A 24,740-nucleotide genomic window follows, 5' to 3' on the forward strand; every position below is an offset into this window, starting at 1 on the left:
TTTTTTCCAACTGTTGACACTGGTTTTGCCTTACCCTTTTGGCTGTCACAGACAAAAAGGGCTGATGCCCTTTCCATTGCAATCCAGAAGGACTTATTCTTTGTCTGCATGAGGAGCAGCACTCAGCTCACCAATGCACACAATCAGTAATAGAAAGTAAACAACAGTAAACTGCAGTCAAGGTGTTTTTTCTTCAAGGAAAAGATTGTTCATTTCAGTAGGTAAAGAATTGGAAAAGATGAAAAATGTTTAGTACTGTTTTAATAGTATATTTCTTTACACATTATTCACTGAAGCCTTTGACTTTGATTAGTCAGAATGATGAATTAATTATGTTCATCAGAATAAATTCTTGCTGGACAAAGTACCTGAAATATGTATGTTCTGAAACTTAAGTGGTATTTGTTATTGTAAGGACTTAACTGCTAACATGATTTTCTGTGTTGTAAAAAAAATAATCCAGAAAAGATGCTGAAGTATCAAAATACACATTATGTATGTATAAGCAAAAGCCCTGCAGGGCACCATTTTTTAACAACCTTTTGCTGTGATTTTATTGACAATTTAATATACCCTTTGTTTTAGACATTGCTTTTTTTTTACTGTCACAGTTGCAGACAGAAAACATGCAATTATTTAAAATGAAAATATAGCCACAATATTCTCATTATGCTGTTGGCAAATCCTTTTGATTTTACAACCATATTGATTTTTTTAAATAGAAAAGCAAGTAAGAAACAAAATAAATGCTCCTTACCTGTAAATGGAGGTTTTATACAAGGACTAATTAATTAGATGTACATACATATTTATAGTTGTGTTAAGCACATCCTGAAAGATCATTTTTAATTAAGTTTTCATTTTTTTGAAATGGTTCTATTCTGACAGTGGCCATAGGGTATAAGAACCTGAAAGGGACAGAATGGGATAGGGGATGAAGTCTGGTAGCATTTAAATAATAATTCCTGCTCCTCTTTTAAGTCTAATCCTTGCAAAAGACAGAGTCTCATTTTTATGTAAGCCCTAAATGACTGAATTTGGATGTAACAAGCTATTTTTTTTCATCTTTTAAATCGTCACCAGTTAGAAAGTAACTCAGCATCAGTACAGCCCAATTCTAGTCCTGTGCAGCACTTTGGATAAGTTGTGATTTCACTGGAAACATCATTATACTCTCGTCATTTGTTTGCCTGTTTGCACCAGCAGAACAAGTTGATACAATGCAGTTTTCCTAAATTTTATTTGGAAATTTCTGTTGATGCCCAAGACACAGCAGTAATCATGTCATCAAGGACTATCAGGAAGTCAAGATGAATAAAACTTTTTAAATTGGGCATTCAATGAATGACAACTGCTATGTCCTCCTGAAACCAGTGGAAGACTAACAATCTCATCCAAAGTGTACTCAGGGTGAGTGTTCTCAGTCCTCCCTGTTAAAAAAATGCCATCGGTGTCGGTGGAACAGTTTCACTGTGGTAGTGCTTGTAGTTACATATGAAATCCACAGGCCCTAAAAACAGTTTCCAAACTGATTTCATTGGGCACAAATCAGTTTCAGAATGGGTTCCTCACATGGATCCGAAAGTCAAAGACGGCTTGATATGATCAGCCTTTCTTGCAGTCTTTGCCATGATAGTTTTGTGTATTCAAACGGGCTTTCCAGTCCAGAATGTGTAAATATTCAATATTTATGGGAAATATGAGAATATGAGAACGATGATGAGTCAGGAGTTCAGCTAAGTACATCAGTGAATTCTAAGGCACAAATTTCAACATGCCAATATGGAGAAATACAATTTTTAAAAACTACTCTAGCATTCCAGGAAGGGACATAATTTAATTGCTTTAATCATCACATTTCTTTTACAAAACTGAATTGATTTTTGGAATCTAGCCATGACAAAGTCTATGAACTCTGGCTGTGAGCATAAGCAGCTGAAGCACTCATTTTCTGACTCCAGTGAACTCTGTGGGCTTTCAGAGTGCACGTCTTGCACAAAATCACTGGGTGAGGCTGAATCGTCTCCTTGCAGCGTGACTTTATTCGATGGATTCTTCAAAGCTTCCCCAAAGAGACTTGAGAGTAAGTTGAACTGACCACATTCAGAGCTATGATTCTGCCAGGCATCTGCACACTGGATGCAAGACAGGGAATTTCTACCTTCATAATCCAAAATTTATCCTTCTGTTCTGTGAATAATAGTCTACGGTATGCATGCTGATCTAATTGTCACACTTGGAACTTCTGTCTCGGAGTGGTTGTCACAATTATCTGATTTTATATTTTTATAGTTTAACTTCCAGCATTTTTTTCTGTCTACATGATCACATAATGCATATTATCTGACAGCTATACTCATCCTACCAGACCTAGAATGAGGCCTAGGCTACCTGTAAATGCTAATGATATATAAAGACATTTTCGCTAATAACAAATGGATTTATACTGTGGAAGAGGAAGGAAGGGAGGGCACTTAAGCGGAAAGAGGGCACTGACAGAACAAGCAACCACATCAGTGATTCTGCTTTCCTCCTGGAAAATCTTTCACGGGGCCTGAGTGGAGGCAGAGGTGTCCCCAGCTCAGCAAAAATTCTGCGGAAAGTGGAGAGAAGGTGCTAAAAGAGGACTTGCTGCAACATCCCTTCTACACTGGCCCTGTGCCTGAACTGTGGATCGCAGCTGCCTGTTTCAAAGAAAGAACTTTTGAAACCTGCTAAGGAAAATTTTAATCTAAGAATTAGAGCTCTTCAGTTTTTGGCATAGGATGTGATTTTGTGAAAGTATTTCACTTGGAAGTACCATCATTACTGAAACACTGCAGACACTGCACTTTAAGAAGTTTTGTTAAAGCCACATATTGGCTAAGATATTTTTAGTAATTGTTCATGATATACCTCTTGCTCACTAGCAAGGATAGAATAAAACGTACTTTTTAAAAGAGGTGAGGATGGGTTGCCGTATCCATCCAATTATGAGTGCTATACTTAGGGTTCTAGCAATTATGTAGGAATAAAAACAGCCTTTTTTTCTAACAGGCTATCAGATATTGAATTGCAAGTAGATACCAAATATAACTCAAAAAGCTTAAACAGGCTCAGGAACTGAAAAAATGTGCTATAAAATACATATGTACTACAGCACTTCAAAGAATGTAAAGCCAAATCAAGGGTGAAACTCAAGCGTATGGGCCCAACTCAAAACCTCACTATTGCTAATGGATGATCGTTTTCTCTCTTCAGTGTGACTCTTACAGCCAGATTGCTCTATTAATTATTTAATTTTTTTTTACACCCCATGATATGAAGTGCTTCCAGACTAGAACTTAATGGAGGGATGGTGCTTGTGCACTGGTGTGAGGATCTCCCTTCTTCCACTCTATTGCTGTCTCAAGTGTGTGGTTGCACGTGTGGATGTGCATACGTGTCCTGCTTCACACCAGAGGAAAGCTGCCACGCTACACTCACTCTCCCCCTGTCAACCCTTCTCTTACTCTTTCAAATGCAAGTAAGAAACAACATATAGTTTTTGTTTGATCTGTAGGAGTCTCCATCAGAAAAAAATAAACAGGATGAGACCACTGTATGTTACTTGAACAAGATAAACAGCACACCTACTCTTCATACTAAAGCAACAATTATAGTATTTTTTTTTTTCAGTTTGAGATCTCAGAGTTCCCTAAACTTGATTTTGTCTCCCTTGAATGCTTTCCCTTCTGAGAAGAGAAGTGAGGTGAGGAATGATTTGTCTCACTATTCTTCCCGTCACAAATAGAGTGGGAAAAAATACATGATACAGCCTTTCCAAATTTAGACTGGCATAGACAAGATACAAATTTCTTTCTTGATAGGTGAGACAGATGGGAGACTTTCACGCACACCCCTTCACATATGGATATGTTCTCTCTGCTCATGTATAAGTAAAGTCATGCAAAGCATCTATCTCTCGTGCAGTGCATTACTAGTCCGTGAATAACATGTGGCCACATGGGTGGCCTGTGGACTGACTGCATTCCCGAAGGTCCTCCTATCTCCTTGGATTTTCCTAGAAAAGCCAGGGAAAGGTTGAGACAGGCCATGATGTTAGAGTAGTGAAAGCTATCTTGGAAGCCAACTACCCCACGGCTGGCACAGAGCTCCAGGTCTGCCTTGCCCTTTCTCTCCTGCTTCTGCACACATTGGCAGAATATTGGGCTGCTACTATGTTGGAGAGAAGGAGAAAGGGAGGAAGGAAAAGGACAGATGTGTTCCCCCAGGGACCAGAATGGGTGGTTGTACTGGAAATCAGTGAGGAGGTAAGAGCATCTTAGAAGAGGACTGAGTAATGCTTCCAGCTGAAAAGAATATTCAATGGGGAGAGCGGATAGATAGGAGAAACCTAAATTGCTGACACTGTAGTCTTGATGTATGAAGTCCCCAAAATGGGTCTGACTCATGTGGTTGTCAAGCTCCAACAATTCTGGTGGGTCTTGACCAGTTACTTTCCACACTAGACTCTGTAAAAGCACTTTGCTATCAAAATGGAAAAGTATTCCTTAAGAGATGAAACAGAGAGTTTGTACAGGATCAAACATAGGTTTGAACAATAAATTTTGTGCGATTATTTCAGATAATACAATATTTTCATATATATACACTATTCTCAAATGGTTAAATGAAAAGTAAAAATAGGCAGAAACCTTAAACAACTGCCATTTTAATGAAAGTCCAGTAGTCTGTATTATGCTGATTGATTTTCAACATTTTTCCATGTTAAGCAATTGTAATATTACAGCATTGTTTACCAATAATATTAAGCACAGAAGTTAAATAAATGCTATAAAAAACATTTTAGTCATCTCTTGACAAATGGTAATCATACATCTTGAGTACCAGACTAAATATAATAATAAGTATTCATGGACAGACTTATCATCTCAGAATATATTTAACAATGTCTGTCCAGATTAGTACTCAGATTACCCACTATAAATCCTCTATGGAGGACCTTAGTGAATATTTTCCATTGAGACAAAAAAGAAATAGTACAGAATTTATTTACTGTCTCTCTTATCCAAATTGAAGTTATTCACTTTGTTTACAGCATAAGGATAAAACAAATTTGCTGATGGTACCATACTGGGAGGGAGGTCTGATACACCAGCAGGCTGTGCTGCCATTCAGTGAGATCTGGACAGGCTGGAGGACTGGGCAGAGAAGAACCTGATGAAATTCAGCAAGGGCAAGTGTAGGGTCCTGTACCTGGGGAGGAATAACCCCAGGCACCAGTACAGGTTGGGGGTTGACCTGCTGGAAAGCAGCACTGCAGAGAAGGACCTTGGAGTTCTGGTCGACAACAAGTTGACCATGAATCAACAATGTGCCCTTGTGGCCCAGAAGGCCAACAGTATTTTAGGGTGCATTAAGAAGACTGTGACCAGCAGGTCAAGGGAAGTTCTTCTCCTCCTCTACTCTGCCCTGGTGAGGCCGCATCTGGAGTACTGTATCCAGTTCTGGGTTCTCCAGGAATTACTGGAAAGAGCCCAGCAGAGGGCTACAAAGATGATTAAGGGGCTGGAGTATCTTCCTTAAGAGGAAAGACTAAGAGAGCTGAGTCTGTTCAGCCTGGAGAAGAGAAGGCTGAGAGAGGATCTTATCAATGTTCATAAATATCTCAAGGGTGGATGTCAAGAGGATGGGACAGGACTCTTTTCTGTGGTGCCCAATGATAAGATGAAGGGCAATGAGCACAGACTGAAACACAAGAGGTTCCATCTAAATATGACAAGAAACTTCTTTACTTTGAGGGTACCAGAGCACCAGAACAGGCTGCCCAGAGAGGTTGTGGAGTCTCCTTCTCTGGAGACATCCAAAACCCACCTGGACGTATTCCTGTGCAATCTGCTCTAGGTGAACCTGCTTTAGCAGGTGAGTTACACTAGGTGATATCCAGAGGTCCCTTCCAATACCAACCATTCTGTGATTTATTGAGAGCAATAATATTGTCAAATATTTTTATGGGTTTTTTATACTATTTATACTATTTACCAGGAAATCTGCCTCACCTTCTAGATTATTCCAGGTTTCCATTCAGTAGTCAGCATCTTATCACAAGAGAAGTTATTTAAATATGTAAGAATAAAAACCTCCATAATAAGAAGAGAATAATGTATGTGTATGTATATGCATGTATATCATAGATACAATTATTTTCTTGTTTCCTGCAGTTGTATTTGTGGGACTGCATTGCAAAAAGTCAAATTTAATGAAAGGTTTGTTTTTTGGGGGTTAGTATACCATTTAGGTTGACAAAGCTATAATGTCTAATTAGCTTTTATAAGCGCAGGCTATAATGAAAACAATTGATGTTTTAAGAAGTTGTCTTTTGAAACGAATGAACTATATTCACATATGTGAAAAGAACATAATTGTTCAGTATGCATTTATCTTGACCATGAAAGTACAGAACAAGGAAATATAACTTATGAAACTGAACACTCAAAGCTGTGCATAATATAAAATCTCTTAAAGAAGCAAAGTTTTATTTCTGTATGGAAGACATGGCTATTTATCTCATAAAGAACCTTCCTCTACTTCCAGGGTATAAAATATTTTCCAATTAAGAATCCTACACAAACCCAAGTTTAACACAATCCTCTATAAACACAACATATGTGCATGAATTAGTACTCTGTAGCAACTCTGAAAAATCAATTTGAATAAAAGCTTTCAAACCTCTGTTACTAACTTGCTGAATCAAAGTATTGTGATTACTAACATACATTTCTAAGCATGTGTGGTTTTACTTTTTATTAAAGAAAGCTAGAGAGAGCTTATGGAAACACATACTAAAAGAAGATTATTTAGTTTGCAAAGTCAAACACAGCACACGTAGGGAATCACAAATTTACAATTCTCCATATTACTTTATTTCTTCTCTATGTTGGCATGTTCTTTGTATTATTTCAGACATGAGTCCTATGTCAAAGACACATTATTAATGATTGGACTTGACGATCGTAAAGGTCTTTTCCAACCTAAATGATTCTATCATTCTAAGACTGATTATTGTGTACATGTACAATGAATGTCTACCCAGGGACACCATGGAAATGGATTCCAGCCTGCTACTTGCATATTCAAACATTCAGCTTGTATATATTATTCTGTCACCCTGCCTGCAATCAATATTCAGCTGCACAATCCACTGTTATCTCTACACTCCACCATTTGATAATCTACCTTTGAATTTCAATTTTATCTTCCCTGGTGACACGAACCTCAGCAGCTCTCTTCTCTTCCTCCAGTAAACTCATTTCTTTTTGTTGGTGGTTTTTTTTTCCCCTATAGCTAAAAGTTCACATGAAGAACTTTATGTCTTGCTCACTATAATCTCCCCCATCCTCTATTAGGAAAGTTTTGAGGACAATTAATATTGGAACAGTTTGTCAAGAGAGAGTTTTCAGGTCTTGCCTATTAACCAAACCACACACACAACTCAAGAGATGTCCGGGTGATTCTTCACAGGATGTGGTGGGTCACTGTGGAAGACACTGTAACAAGGAGATGGTGATTTCAGGCACAAACTAGGCAGAGGACAACCACAGGCCTCAGTGGCAGAGACCTGTATGTTAATACAGGTGACAACTATATAACCTGAGCTCATACTGTGGCGTTAGCATTTGCTGCCTTTAACAACAACACCTCCATGCAATTCTGGTGAGAGCTCGCTCCTGTGCAGATGTGTAAGAGCCTTATGCTCTCAGAAAAGCTTGGTGTACCATCTAGAAAGCTCAATATTGCACAGGTTTGTTCACTTGGAAAAATAATATAAATACAACAAAACCAGACACCCCATAACTATTTAATAAATTGGTTTAAAGTAATTTTTCATGAACACACTTAACATTATTCTCTTCCATTTGTAGTTAATTTTTAATGCATTTACTTGTCTTTCTTCTGTCTTAACAAGTGGTTTCCTTACAAAAAAATCCTTATAAAAAGAGACCTTTTGTGTAGATTGGACTTATGTTCCAGGGGAATAAAAATTATTTGCAAAATAAGAAATTTTCTCACATTGTACTTCTCTCTCTGCTTCCTCCAATATCCAACATTAAAAATAACTACTGTTCTATATCATCCTATTTATTTAACTTATCACTAGCTACTGCTATCAGCTTGTCATCAGTCTTGTCCAAGATCTTTATTTGGCTTAATTGGAGAACCTTGTATTCTTGTTGGTTCTTTCAAATGTCACTTCTCTCATGTCATATAAAAATTGTCTCTCCTAAAATAGCCAAATTATCAACACATCCAAAAAATATAAATCAGCCTATTTCAGTTCATGCTTGTTACTTTGCAGTAGTGGTGGTAACCCCAGAGCACTGGAGACAGTTGTCTCTTTACCGCAGCCCCATCTGACTGCCATGTGGTGCAGATATTTAACTCTCTGTGGGTTATCTTTCTTTTGTAACCCACAAACATGTCTGCACCATCCTACTAATTCACCTGGGGTTCCAGATACTTCATTGCTTTCTAAAAGCCGTGTTGACAGTATGCTTTCTTAAATGTGCAAGAAAGTGTGTTTTTGTTGGCATTGTATCACTATGCAATATAACATAGATGGTAACAGCATTACGCAAAGGTGCCTCTCGATGGTGAAATTAGCAATGAGCAGAGCTGGAAATTACCAAAATGCAGACCTTTTTATAAAAAGAAAAAAAAAAAAAAGAAAAGAGAGCTCCTCACTGTAAAAAAAAGTAGAAGGCACTTCAATGAACTCCTGAGCGATGGGCTAGACAAAGGCAAATAGCAAACAGACATTTTTGAGCTAGCTGAGATGTTTGTGGAAGAGTTATGTTGAGAAGACATTCAAAAGGCAGCCAGAATCCTCAGGAGCAACCAACCACCAGCTGCTACCAATGTTTTCAGAGAATGATTTAAAACAGGAGTTGATAAGCTAAATGAAAACCTTCGCTAATTAGTTGCATTGGAGAGCTGAAAATATTTCCAAATGAGAAACACAAAGCAGTCACATGATCAACTGTTATAAACAAATGGTTGGTGCCTTCATCCCAATGACAATCCATCTGTCTTTGCTACTTTCATAAACATTTTCTAATTTTACAAAGTAAACCTGAAAATAAAAATGACATTAACAGAAAAGCAGCTCCAGTGTGTATTTAAATTTTTTTGTTATGTTAAGTACTTTATGCATCACATATCTATATTTGGAATTATTAAAAGAGAGTACACTGTATTATACTATCTCTGCTGAACAGGTGTGCCACTAGGAAATGTCCTGAATAAATGGACTGTGCAGGACAAACTATTGAGGATGCTTCATTTAGGATATTTCAAATATGAGGCTGTTCAAATCACACTGTTTAAGCAACAAGAAATGAAATACAAATACCCCACATTATCATGAAAACATTATCAATACTTTAACTCCCCATTCTATTTTTCCTACTTATAAGGGTGAAAAAAGTCCACTTTTAGTGATGTCTGAGGTGTGCTATCTAAATAATGTCTCTACAGAATGTCGGCTGTTGCCCAGGGCCATTTTATTTCTCTGCTCAAAGCTAAAAATAAAAGCACTTATGTCACCCTTTAGGTTTTTGAAATCCCCATTAAGCATATCCTTTAGTATGTGAGTCATGCTTTAAAAGAACCATCATTTTTTACTTTATCTCCCTTTTAAACTTTTGGTAGGATTTGTTGATATGAATATTATTTGAAAGAAAACATGAATTTATAACATTTCGCACTGCAAGAAGTCAAAACCTCTCTCATAAAAACATTTAAGTACCTTCAGTAGTGTTTTATTGTTCTCCCTGTCTAGCATGTACATTTGAAATCTTCCTATCATGTCACCTTGCTTTTAACCCTTTTTTCCATTCTTCCAGTATATTTGTTTAATTAAGTTTTCTCATGACTCCTAACTAACCTCATTTCCAGTCTTTCAGACAAGGGTATTCTTCAGACAATGATAAAAAAAAAAAAAAAAAAAAAAAATCAATGATGTTCTAGACTGAGGTTTTTGCTGACTGAACCAAGTGACTGTAATCATTGCTAGCTCACTTGGTACCTGTCTGAGCATTCTGTTATTCAGCTGTGCTACTTTTTGCCCAGCCCAGCACACTGAGACAGAATCTTCCTCAACACTTCCCGCAATGATGGCAAGGAGGTGTTTGAGCCCCACATCCTCCATAACTCAACTGTTCAGTCATGTTATTTTTTTCAAATGGCTTTTCTAAGATCCCTCTTTTATGCTATCATTTGTTGAATTATTTACTTCATCTTTAAATTCTGTCATGTCACTAATATATATGATGTATACAAATACTGAATACTACTTCTAACATTAAATAATGGGACTCCCCTTTCTTATCAATGTAGCAGAGAATTATTATCTTATTATATCTTTCATTGCACGTTTCTGAGCTGATTCGTAAAAGTTCAGCACACTCCATGGGGCTTACTATTTTTCTTAATTGCCTTCAGTAAAGAACCTTGTCAAAAGCCTTTTGAAAGTCCAAATAAATTAGATCAAGCATTTCTTCCTCATCCATTATTTTGATGACATGTTCAAAGAGTTCTAACACATCAGAGAAGGTTTTCTTTCAGCAAAGCTATGCTGGCTTCTTTTAGGAAAATTTAATCTAGAGTTTTGCTCATGATTCTATTATTGATGATGTATTCAATCCATTTAGCTAACACTGAACTCAGACTTACAGGCTAGTATGATAATTCTAGTTTGTTGGAAAAGCAAAAAATCAACAAGAACAAAAGCAACCACCACCACCATGAAAAAACAGCAGCCAAATTTTAACATTCAGTTTTTCAATAGGCAATTAAATGCTAGTAAAATTTGCATCAGCTCAGACCCTTCAGTTCCTTATAAACCTTGTTCGCAGCCAGCCATCTGATTCTGCTTTCTTTTTAGTCTTCTCTTATAATTTCCTTTAATTGCCTCAATTGAATACAATATCTTATTTTTACTGCTTGAAAAGTATAGATACTTCATTCAATTTTCTGTAGCAGAAGCCATGTAAATAAATCTTTCAACTTCTCTGTAACAATTCCTTCTAAATGTACTCTTCAAAAAACAGCACATCTACTGATGTTTTCACGAGGTTTTCTGCTTCAAATGTAGTTGAAAAAAATCTTTGCAGTTTCATCTTCAGCTATAAGGTCTTCAGACTGCTTCTTACACTACACATTTTCCATCTTCCATTTTTTCCTGTTACAATTTGTTTTCTGTTTTAACAATTACAATTTACCTGGAAGAGGCTACATTTGGCATCAAATAAATGCTTACGCCTCACAATTTTTCCCATTGATTTTTAAATATTTTTCTTAATAATCTGAAGAAGACTCACCATTTGAAATCCCATTAACGTGTTATTAAAAAAATTGCTATAATTAATTTCGAGGTCACAAAAGGACACATCAACTTAATGTAATTACAAGGACTGACAATGGGACACCTAAATATTATCACACATGGCAAAAATTTTGCAACTCAGTTATAAAAAGCGTCAAAGATATAAAAAAAGCAGTAGAAACCCACTCTGAAATTATATTTTTATACCAACTATTCTGATTAGGAATTGCTCACTCATGTACAACTTTTGTAATGTTTAATTTTTTGTTAGACTAAGTTTCCTTTTTTCCAGCCATATATTCCATTTATATTTCTTACTGTCGCAGACAATTAGAAGATATATTTTTGGATGTCCTGTAAACGGTTCATTTCCAATAATTTGATTCTACTATTTTCCTACCAGAATAAAATGATCCTAATGTTTCCTTTCTTCCAGAAAGCTCTGGCAGACTTTCCCCAGTCTGGATAGGGTTTGTCCTGAAGCATCATATCAGTGACCTACAGGGAAAGAAGAAATAATACACAGTTAAACTGGTGTCACAAAAGAAATACTAACGTGGACTTTACGAACACTTTCTTTTACGTATGACACACCTGCTTCAGTTCTGATAATTTTAATAGTTAGACAGTAGAAAAATAGTATCTCCAGTGTTATCCACAATCAAAGTATATTGGCGTACATATGCTGCCACTAGAAGTGCACACAGCTCCTTAAGGAACAAGGAAACCTGTGGAGATCCAAAGATAAGAAGAGGAACTAGTCTAAAAGTTACAAAAAACTACTGTCCATAAGGTACGGTTCCCTATGGCTATAAAGGTTTCCAGTCCAGCCTGGGTGGGTGGATTCACTGCTGTGAGAACAGCATCAGCAGAATCTCCACTCTTGAAATCAGAGCTGCAGCCAGGGAGTGCAAGACTGTGAATTAAGCACTATATGCCATTTATAATATCTTCGCACTTCCTGGTATCAGTAATAAAAGCACACTTGGGAATAGAGACACAAAGTCTCTTAAAACTTGCACAAAATTTTAAAAGTATGAAATATTTATTCTCATTTTCGTAATTCGTATCTAAAGAGACCATCTGTTTCTCTGTCCAGAGACTCATATGCATGCACTGCATCTGGGTGGAACACGAAAGTATTAAAAATGACTTTCAGCTAAATGAGGGAGGTGAATACCCTTAGGCGCTTGCATCTTTGGGGTCCTGTGTTTTCATATCCATTTACTTTAAGGAACTGTACTAAGAAGCACTGAAAGTTATATTACAGGAAACTCATCAGTTCCACTGTGTAAAACATCCAGAAGAGTAAAAAACCTACCCATATGTAGAGATTAAGAAATAATTGAACAGATAAAAGAAACAGGGGTAAGCACCTGCTTAAAAATTCAGATAAGTAAAACAAATTCTTACTATCCGTCACTGGTATTAGTATGCAGTGGAAAATTATGAACTGTTTTGATTATTCTGAAAATAACTCTTCATAAGATTCCAGAAGTAACTTCAAACTGAAGTCAATAATTCTTTTTTTTTTTTTCCCACTACATTTATTTTGATATACAGAGTTTTTAAAATCCAGTTTACTATCCAGAGTGTGAGCTATCACTTTCAATCAATGACATTGGCAATGTTTATCAAAAAGAACACATGGCCCATGATTAAATTAATACTCCATACAAACTACATTCAGCTTCTAAATTTTGGTTCAAATTCCGTTTGGGACTCGGGCCAAAGAATAATGAATACGTTAAATAAATAGAAAAACACAATCTAGGATTTTATGATTCCATTAAGTCTAGCCTGAAGAAAGAACAGATTATACCCTGAAATATCATCTTTCCTAATTGTTTTATACAGGTAAATATTTTTTCCGATCAGCATACTATGATACTTTTTTTAAAAGATCCCTAGTATCTAATAAATATTTTGATAAATATTTAATGCTGAAAAAGGCCTCTGTGAGGATTTAATCCACTACTTCAGTAATACCTTTTTCTCTGAGGAAGAGTCTACATAGTAATGAACATTTGCAAAGAAGAACAGATATTTTGAGAGTTTTTATTCCATTTTCAAAATATTTTCTCCAGACACTTTCTGGGAAATACTTATTGCATTTGGTAGAAGGATGCAATCTGCTGCTGTGTGACCAATTATTAGAGTAGCATGTTTCATAAGAATGACATTCAAGAAGGAGACATTTTCTGAGGAAAATGGCAAGATGAGGCAGGAAATGTTCTTTCTGATATCAGACAGTTGGTCTTTCATCTCCCAGATTTGGCATTTATTTAAAGTCATATCACCAGATCAATGTCAGGTTGGTTGCAGCTAAATTGGCTGAAGCAAAGACAGTCATTAAAAGGATGCATTCCATAAAGGGAAATCCAATTACCTTTAGCATTAGAGAAATCAAATTCATTTTCTGGTTTGGTCAAGGACAGTCACTGTGGAAAACAGTTCATGGGAGAAAAGCACTCAACACTGTCATATCGTGCAAATAACTTTTAGATAGGAACATCAAAACCTCATTGCTGCTATTAGAATGATAATGATGTTTTTATAAAAAGGAAAAAAATATAAATTTTAATTTAATTTGCACAACTTAGCATAAAGAGATGCATAAGTGTGCATTTTTTCCCCCTCTCTTTGTATTTCACAATGCAATTACTGGCCAGAAAACTTTTCTCTCTTTTTTAGTCAACTATATTTGAAAATACTGTGGATACTCAGGAATAAAGAACAATTGATCACTTAGTAATTCTATGTATGCAAGCATCCTACAGAACCAAGGTAAAACAGGGAAAGCCACTTACAAAGTAATTAAGCAATGGTTTTTTTTCTTGAACTAAAAGATGTGATATACTTTAATCAATTAATTACACTGCTTCAATTTGGAAAGGAATGGCCCCTACATATAATGACTGTGTACTCTCATTTTATTTAGTGCCTCATGAGAGAAATGTTTACAGTTTATTAAAGTGCACAAACTGCAAAATACACATTCTCTGGTTTTTTAAGTTACACATGTGCCACAGCAAAATACTATCATAAAAAATGAGTATGCCTTGCAATATATTGTAATATATCATGGTATCTTAAATTTCACTTTACCAAAAAAAAAAAAAAAACAAAACCAAAAAACAAACAACAAAAATTTTATTAACTATTCATATCATTCACCTCACATTAAATATGAAGATAATTATAATGCTTTTAAAAAGGAATATTACTATCATTAAATGGGTATCAAAATGTAATGATTCACAATTTTGTTGCAGAAAATTAAATGATATGACATTCTACAATAATTTGGAAAACTATGTCATATCTTACAGAAGAAAGAACCCAGGACTCAAAGTCGTGTTCAGAGCATGTAACTGACCCAGACAAAAAAGCAAAAGCAAATTTTGCAGAAAGCAAAATCATAAAAGCTTCAAAAAAAACCCAACAAACAGTAGGATACCTAAGGCATCTGAGATATACTAAATGGAAAAATAAGGGTCCTTAAGGATTGCTTACTCCTTCTGTGTAGTTGTTCTTTGAATGTATTGCTCAGGATGCTCAGCACACACTTTAGATCTCTCTGCCCTAGACAGTCATGTCAAACGATGCTGTGTTGTATGTCAACAGGATCCTTTCCAGCAGAGCCAATATATGCAGTGGGAGTTTCAGGTAAGGCTAAGTATCTTTTCAATTAATAAGTTAACTGCAAGTGAAACTTTATTTAAAAAAAAAGTCAAAAAAAAAAAAACATTAAAAAAGGTGACCTAATACTTTGGTCACACTTTCAAAGTATCTTCCAAATTCTTCACTAGTAGGAACTATGCTGTCACCTTCAGAGCGCAAACTGATAACTCCTGGAAAACTAATGGGGCATGAGCTGCTGGCCAAGCTGTTTTTATCTGCAAAAATTGCATTTTAGAAACCTAGAAGTATAAAAGTACACTGGATAGATTCATAATAGCACTTCTGCACATAAGCAACTGCAGAAACTGTATCTTGAAAGAGAAATGGACTCTGAACAAGCTCCGTAGGATGTGATGTATTCCACGCTGTAACACTCATTAAGTAGAGACCAACACTCAGTGGAGGATTTCCATTTCTTATTCGCAAATCTTCAAAACAGGGTAAGAACAGCCTACCAGCATTTAACAGAATGTAGAAGCCAAGATCCACAGGAAAAGCCTGGAAATACAAACCTAATGGTGAACTCTGAAATCTTTTTTATTATTTTTATACAGGAATGAGCAGTGAAAGGTTTAATGGACAAAGGACTTCAATATTTCATATCAGTAAAGAAGCTGTTCCTATGCAACTACTCAGCCAGGAGGACAAGACATCATGGTGCTATTGCTGGAAAATGGAATAGCCTGAGTAACTCTGCATTTGGCAAAATACATATATCTGCCACTGTCAAGTACATGACTCCAGTACTAAGTGTTCATTTTTTCTATTTTAATCACTTTATATTTTTGAAATATCTTATTTTAAACCATAACCCTCTTCATCAGTAGAATTAAATTAGTTTAATTTGAAACTCAGTCTTTAAATAGTTCCTAAGTAGCAGTCCTGCAACTGAGGAATTTAACTGATGGGGATGCCACAGTGTCGGGGCAGGTCCAAGGGCAGTTTCCCGGGGCAGGTGTGTACACGTTACGTGGTTTCATGCAGCACAATGTTCCACATCAAAAGAACCCCTTGACATCTTTTGCAAAGACTGAACACCGCTTATGTGTTTCTGAAATGTACACCTTTTTTTTTTTTTTTTCCTAGCAAGTGGGGCTAAATCAGGTTAAAGTAATTATGTTTCCTGAAGTCAGTGTGAAGCCGATGAGAGGTAATGTATAATATATGGCTGAGTGCATACACTCCCTTTGCTTTGTTGTTATGTCCTTTTAGGTAAGAGCTATATATAGGTGTCCTGCTAACTACACATCAATTCTTTATCATATCTTAGTCTTCAAGTACTACCACGGTAATCATCTACCAAACCAGGGAAACATTTAGTATTCAGTCATTAAAAGCTTCTATCCATCATTTTTGTCATCATCTTCTTTGAGATATTTAATAACTGTAGAGCTGTTCACTTGATGTACAAAAGTAACCTATATGGAAAATGCTTTTATGCTTTTTTGTGTGGATGTTAGGGAAAAAAATATCTTCTGTGGATCATACACCAAAACTCCCATGGCTTACACAATGATAATATTAAATGCCTTCTTTAATTATAAAATTGTTTTGGCAGTTGAACAGAAGTATCAAAAACTTCATTATACATCCTTCAGAAATAACTGTTAATTTATTTTAATCCACTCTGCTGCATTTTGAAATATACTAAATGTGTAAATGTTTGGAAACGTAACAAATATTTGTGCTTGAGCTTACTGATCTATAAGGAGGATGATATTTTTCAAGATTATATTAATAGTCAGCTGTAAATATGCTGCTAGATTTTAAAGTAGTTTTGTCTGCTTCTTAGATTTTCAAACATTCTTAATGCAGTTTTGTTACTACCCTGAAATCATTCAAGCTTGTGCTATTTTTTTTTATATTTGCATTTTCAAAACAACAGCAATCACAAAGATAAAATATGGGCCCTTCAATCTACTCTTTAATTGTTTTCTCATTTTAATCAGAGCCAACACATTGTTCTTGTCTTACTAACATGTATTGTTTTAACAATAGGTAAATCCTGAAAAACAACACTAACTTCCTGTCACAATTCAGTGATTAATATGAATGATAAATAATATTATGGTTCACTTTTGTCGCTTCTTCAATAGCCCTCAGTATTATTTTGTGCATTTGCACATTTCCAACCAATAACGTTTCCAGAATGTTACAAGCTCTTACTCTCCCGATCCCCTGCATTTGCACACATGCACAGTCTTATATCCGAATTTCTACCAGTTAAAGAACCAAGGGGGTTATATTAATTATTGCCATCTTTACTGACCCATGCAAATTTATTTCTTCACCCACTGAGGAAGAAGAAATCCTCTTCTTTTTTAGCCTGCAGATCTTGATTTGGTTTTTGAATATTATCATAGCAGTTTCTGCCATAGTCACAACCCATGCAGGGATAACAACTCAGGAACAAGAGATGAATAACTAAAAATATATGTATTTTAGAATCAAGTTTAGAAAAGTCTCCCCTGTCAGCACTTCCTTTCATTTTCCAATTCCAGTTAGGACAGAATGCTCCATATAGCCAGTGTCTAGCCCACAATCACTTTGTGGTGAAAAACTTCTTTAAATATCAAAAGGTGAGTTAAGGAGAAATCTGGACTGCAATTATTTTAGGTCTATCTAAGTTATTCTAGAAATTATACTTTGTATTTAAATATCAGCAGAAATAACTCCTGAATAGATTGGGGTTTTTTTAAAATCAATCTGAAACAAACAAAAAAAGAATAATAATTTTATTTTAAGTGGAAATTCCTTGACACTTTATAAATATCAATAACTGTTTAGGAACAATTGTACAACTGAAGTAGGGCTTTAGCAAAAAAAACATCCCAAACTACACCACCTCATTTCCTATCATGTTTCATGTCTCTACTGTGCACAGAAATCACTGTATATATGCAACAAAAACACACTGACTGCTACGTGGCAAGCACTTGCTGTTTATATAACCACCGATACCATGTTTCAGAAAATTCTTTCTTCTTGCTTTACCCTATTAGTGTCATAAATGCAGAAGCAGAGATCTGGGTAATACCATGTATTACAAAGTATAGGGCATAAAGCCACACCGTGATCTTTATTCAAGGCATTCAACTCAGTTCCATCTTAAGCTGACATGGCAGGAGTTTGCTTTATTCGTTTAGGGAGCTTAGTAGTTTTGGTAAAAGAGACCCAAGTCATGCTGTGTTTGGTGCACATATGCCATACGCATCTAAACCAATGCAGAATATTTTAATAGGTAGCGAGGAGAAAAAAACATTTCTGGGACACAGTTCATTTCAAAATGGGTTCGGTTGTAAAGATGTACCTATTTCTCTTCACTCTAAAACAGAACCTGCTCAAATGTTCACACTGGTGACACTGGAAGTCTGGTAATATGAATCTCAACTTTGTTTCCTACATTTCTCAGTGTTTCTCATCAAAGTGTCATTAACTAAGTTAATGAAATGTGTGATGGCTCATTAGAAATGAGGGTTCATCACAGGCAAAGGGCCATATTCACAGAATCAAAGAATCACAGAATGTAAGGGATTGGAAGGGACCTCAAAAGATCATTTAGTCCAATTCCCCTGCTGGAGCAGGAACACCTAGATGAGGTTACACAGGAATGTGTCCAGGCGAGTTTTGAATGTCTCCAGCGAAGGAGACTCCACAACCCCCTGGGCAGCCTGTTCCAGTGTTCTGTCATCCTCACTGAGAAGAAGTTTCTTCCCAAATTTAAGGGGAACCTCTTGTGTTCCAATTTGAACCCATTACCCCTTGTCCTATCATTGGTTGTCACTGAGAAGAGCCTAGCTCCATCCTCATGACACTCACCCTTTATATATTTGTAAACATTAATGAGGTCACCCCTTAGTCTCCTCCAAGCTAAAGAGACCCAGCTCCCTTGGGAGATGCTCCACGCCCTTAATCATCTTTGTTGCCCTGTGCTGGACTCTCTCCAGCAGTTCCCTGTCGTTCTTGAACTGAGAGGCCCAGAACTGGACACAATATTCAAGGTGTGGTCTCACCAGGGCAGAGTAGAGGGGAAGGAGAACCTCTCTCGATCTACTAACCACCCCGCTTCTAATACACCCCAGGATGCCATTGGCCTTCCTGGCCACAAGGGCACAGTGCTGGCTCATGGTCATCCTGCTGTCCACCAGGACCCCCAGGTCCCTTTCCCCTACACTGCTCTCTAATAGATCATTCCCCAACTTGTACTGGAACCTGGGGTTGTTCCTATCCAGATGTAAGACTTTACACTTTCCTTTGTTATATTTCATTAAATTTTTCCCTGCTCAACTCTCCAAGTCCTGGAGGGAACCAAGCAAAGGATTGTCAAGAACTGACAAGTCATATCACAAAAGGGTATCCAATCTGGTGAGCAGAGTCAGCCAATGCAAATACCAGATACAGAGGTACTTGCCTAGGTGCTTGACTCAGGTTTCCACAGGATATATTTCTGTGGTTTTGAGATTTAAAATGAAGAGCTCTCTAGGGAATGATGTCAAAGATGCATTGTTTTACTTTTGCATGGTAGACTATTGATTAAAGATATCAAAGGGGAGTGCCCATTTTTAGTCTCAGATCTACCAGTGCTTTAATTTTAGCCAGTGTTACAGGTTTTATTCACTGATTTAATGCAAAAAGCACATCAAGTGCCTTGAGTAAGAATAAGCCTTCAGGACTCCTCGTCTCATGTAGCTACAGAATCAGACCCTTTTGCAATTTATCCTTTATTTCAGTCTATGAATCTTGTTCATGTAGCTACAAAGCAAAGCACTGCAGAAAGAATTGAGCCAGCATGTGATGAGCAAATAGGTAGCCTCTGCTACCCTGATGTTCAAAATGTGTTCACACTGAAAGCAAATATTAAGGCAAAATGCAGGTAGTAGTTCCTAAGTTAGAGTGAGATCCATCATATCTTAGAATACTGCAGGAATGTAAGCATATCCACATTTACCTCCAAACTACAACAACATACAGATTCCAGGCTCACAGCCGTACAGTCAAATCACATAAACACAGGAGTATTTGTTTTAGCATATACGAAACTATACATTAAATGATGGCACATAGTAACTAAGGTGTGATTCATTCTCTGAGACTGTCTTAACATAAGCAATATCTTCATGTCTCAATGTGTCTGCAAATCATAAACAACAAGATCAATTGACTGATCTCATAAAGGACAGAGAGCTCAGGAAGGTCACTACCAGTAGCAATGAAAAACTGGGAAAACAATCTGGTTTGATTTGGCTTAATACAACATAGATGCTGAACTGTTCTTGCTAGATTGACAACAGTTCTGGATGTCTCAACATGGTGAACGTATGTCTCTGAAGAGACTTCTGGACTTTGCAAACAGGAAGTTTAGCAACTTACCTTTTGTAGAGCAAGCTACTGGTTCAGGCATGTATCTAAAAATGTCAAATGTCAGTTCACAAGACACGAGGGAGTCCCATGCAAGACATGTTCACAAGATAAAGGTTCCTACTAATCAGATTTAATTTCAGGTCTGCCTTCTTTCAACATCTCCATTTAACAATTTTCTTGATAAGACTTGCAAGTGTTCACATGCTGGAACTGATGCAAATGGCTCTCTGCATGGGCCTTTGACTGCTCTCTTGGGCAGTGGTAACACTTTTATCTGTATCATGATGCCCTCAGAGACTAACAGTTACACTTGTAAACTGCCAATGGAACTTCTTTTGTGTAGTCTATGCTTTGATTTGCCAGAAGGTCATAATTTGCTGTTCTGACAATTTAGTTTTGTTCTTCAATTTTGTTTTTCCATAAGTGACAATACATATGCCACTAGGTGCCTTTTCACCTGCCTTTCCCTTTCCCACTGATACTTTTAAATTCTATTTGGCGACCTAATGGCTGATAGAAGCCCATCAAATGTATAGACGACAGTTCCAGTGAGGACATAGTGTTAAGGTGATTCTATGGCAGACGAGGGAGTGAAAGAAGAAGAAACTTCTGTCGCAATAGCAATGAATAATATGGGATGTTGCTGTTTTCTTCTCTATTTAACTTCCACTTAGTTATTGTTGAGGAAGTATCTTCTTGTGGAGAAGCTGAGTGAATGTGAGATATAATGGGTATGTTTTACCACTTGATTGTTGGGAATTGTTTTAACTTTACGCAGTGTGTTCTAGAGCAACAGCAAACATTAACTAGAGTAAACGTAAGTAGCATAAGCACACCTTTCAAAAATCTCTGTTGGTGTCTACATCATGCAGAAGCTGGTAAAAATGAATTCGTCAATTGAAATAAAAATGAAGGATACGATTTCAAGCTCTGATGTTTACCCTCTGTCTTCCACCACTCTCTCACACCCAGGCACGTGAGCCACAGGAGAACCACCTGAAGACTGGGAGGTCCCCAGCAAGATGCACACAGGCCACTCTGCTGAGGCACTCCCCTGCTTCCTCTTGCCAGAACAAAGAGCCTAATTAAAGGAAAATCCATCTCCATGCTGCTGACATCACGCTGCTTTTCCAGTTGTTTCAGAGCTGTGATGTGCTGACAGCTCAGAGTGGTTTCAACCCATTTCACTTCTTTACGGTGCCTGGCACAGAGAAGTTGTAGCTTCAGAATAAGTAAATAGGAACTTGAAACTTCCTTTACGTGGCCTTTTATGTCCTGCACTCAACAAACACAGCTACTATATGATTATATTTTCACTCAAAGTAGAGAATGAGAACAATTCTGAACAAGTTTCTACTAGTTTCTAGAAATACTTACTTGAAAATGAAAACTGTTAACAGAAAACAAACTGAAAAAATTCATTAAGAACTTCTTAAAAACCATCCCATGGTTCTTTACATCATTTTCTTTCACACTACAAGGGATTATTATTATTATTATTAACTAAAATAATTTTCTGCTCAGCTCCTGGCCTTTTGCCAAATTTATGGGCAACATTATTAATTGTTTTTAATTACCCTTATATACTGAAGCTACAACCACATTGAAAACACAATCCAATTTAGAAATCCTTCTATTTGTCCACATTTCCTGTACAATTCTGCACTTGATGTGCGAGCATGGTCACAGTTTTGTCCAATATCCATTAAAAAAAAAAGCCAAAACCACAGCTTTGGTCTTACTTCCTGAATAGAGTCTAAATGGAAGGTACTCAGTGGGAGGTGATTTGTACCAATTCCACTTTAACAGAGGAAAATCTCAAGATGCTGTTACAAAGACAGTTGCTATTCTGAACAAATATTTCACTTTGAAAAAGTCAGTCAACTATTTTCTGTGTCAGATTCTGTTCTTTAAGAACATTCAGACAGTCAATTTTTAACACGTTAAATTATAATTAAAATGTAAAAATATCCATCAAAATGCACAAAAGGAATGTAGTCTCTTTTCAAAAAGAAGAGAAATAGTGATTCGTCTTAAACTGTATTGGGATTGTTCAGTGTTGAAAGAGGAACACAAAATGTCCCTATTCCCTGAATGGGGAACTTTTGGGATTAATTATTCAGAAAATGGAGATCATCATTTAAATTGTCTCTATTAAATAATAATAATAATAATGGAGGTCTATAGGGTTTCAAACATAGTGATACTGCTATTCCTTTAAAATAATGAGATTGGTCCAGCTCAGATATACCAAATTAAGAAAGGTAATATCATTAAGTTTCCTTTTATTTGCATTTAGGTTTTAAGGTTTGTGTTTTGAAAGACTTCTCACCAAATACAATGCCTTGAAACAAAGTGGAAGATAAAACACTCTTATAGTCACATAAAATTCCAAATTTTAGCTTTCAGATACTGCAGCGTCAAGACAAAATATTACAATTTTTAACAACTGGGAATATTGATATCTTTTTGTATTAAAAAAAAACACCAAAGGGGAAAGCTGGTTATTAAACTTTAATGGATACAACTGAAAATGTTTCATATTGATCCTTGTTTGGGAAGAATATTGAATATACACAGGGGACAATGGTTTGTGAAGAATTCTTAAGTACTAGTTGGGTTGCTAGAGGATATTTTGAAAAAGGAGATATAGTAAGACGAGAGCTGAGAGAAATTGCTGTAACTCTAGGGACAGGATTTTATACCTCCTTTTGGACTTGTGCTGACAGATGTTCCACAGCCAATTTGACAGTAAGTAGATACCAGGTTTTGCAGGCTGACAAGTCAAGGATGGGTAGAAATGATTGGTAGTAACATTGATTTCTCACATCCTCTTGGCCATAGAAAATAGCATTCTTTAACCAAAGTGCCTGGTTACCCAAGCATGGGCAGAACTTTGTATTTTTGTTCCTTTAGACAATAAGGTGTGAAAGAATGTCAGGACCTCAGGGCAAACAGAACATTCAAAGACAATGGAAGGAAAGTTGTTCCACTTTCAAGCACACTTGAGTACACAATTCTTAATATACAGTCGTTATTCAGTCTTATTATAAAATCTGTGACGATGCTATACTTTCATTTGAAATTGAATCTCTCATATATAACTAATGAATCAAGACTTTTTTCAAGTTTTCTTTCCTGTCTGCATATTCATCACTATCTATCTGTAAACATCCATTCCATGAGGAACCAGGATTGATATAATTTAGAAAAATGCAAATAACATTAGATCATGGTTGCGAAGTTATTTGCCATTTGTTTGACATGTTTATTCTTTATCTATTGTCTATACGCAAAGCCATATGAAATCAGCTAATGGTCACTCATTAAAACGTACTTTTAACTTATACATATTCATAAGACACACTGTAGAGAAAAACAATATATTCTTTAAAAAATAAAGGAGAAAAATCTAAAGGAGACCAACTTTACATGAAAGGGAAAGTTGGTTTCCTTGAAAGTTCAGATGTTACAAATTAAAGAATGCTGTTTGATCAACATAGTATAAAGCAGACTTTATTATCAGATTCTCTTTTGAACAACAGTTTTTGGTCAATTATTACTTCTCATGTGAACATTTCTTAAGGCTGTACCATGCCATGTGCACAGCTGATACAGTCCAATCTTTGCTCTACAGCTGATCTTGTCATCTTGGGTTACTTGATTAAGCATTTTAATCAGTGTTTTGCATAAGTTTGTACACCTTCTGTTGAAAATTGTCTGGCTGGTATTTAGCTGAAAACCAGTTGATTTCTGAACATGTTACTTAGGCTTTGGCCATTTCTCATTCCATAACTTTTGAAAGGTTCATAATCAGTATATTAAATTCTGTCTTTACAAAGCAATAATGAATGTTCTCCAATAACTGCAAAATTATGTATTAATAATGTTGGTAAGCAGCTTCTAATGAAGCTGCTAAGCTGTTTTACATTTAGCATAATGCCATGGAGAATATATAACAAGACTGCCTTATTTTTCCTTAAGATTTGACCTTTTTACCTCTATAAAATAAAATAAAATAAAATAAAATTCTAGTTTTAATTTATCCCCTTTCTTCTGACTGTTTTGTTAAGTCACCCCTTTTCTTCAGAGAGACCAGGTGTTTGGTGGGGTATTTTGGGACAAAGTAATTTTGCATTTCCCCCAGAGTTCTCAGGAAATTCAATGCAGATTATATTTACATGTTCCAATTAGCTATAATGTACAATTTAAAATCACCTTTATTTCATTCATCCTGTCTATGTTTATATGTTTCCATTATGATATTAGCATAATATCATAGCATTAGCATTATCATCTGGGCTTTTCTGAGCTCCAGCTGTTTGCCTTG

The 24,740-nt window shown here is 36.2% G+C and overlaps 1 protein-coding gene across 1 annotated transcript in view; it reads right to left on the reverse strand.

Moving 5' to 3' along the window:
* The window catches only part of TMEM117 (transmembrane protein 117), a 204,063-nt gene that overhangs the window by 64,098 nt on the left and 115,225 nt on the right, over positions 1-24,740 (reverse strand). The window contains exon 5 of the mRNA XM_065854241.2: positions 11,766-11,863. Within this exon, the coding sequence (XP_065710313.1) occupies positions 11,766-11,863 (98 nt within the window). The remainder of the gene's footprint in view (positions 1-11,765; positions 11,864-24,740) is intronic.

Source organism: Patagioenas fasciata, chromosome 1 (assembly GCF_037038585.1).
Source record: "Patagioenas fasciata isolate bPatFas1 chromosome 1, bPatFas1.hap1, whole genome shotgun sequence".
Lineage (NCBI taxonomy): Eukaryota > Metazoa > Chordata > Aves > Columbiformes > Columbidae > Patagioenas > Patagioenas fasciata.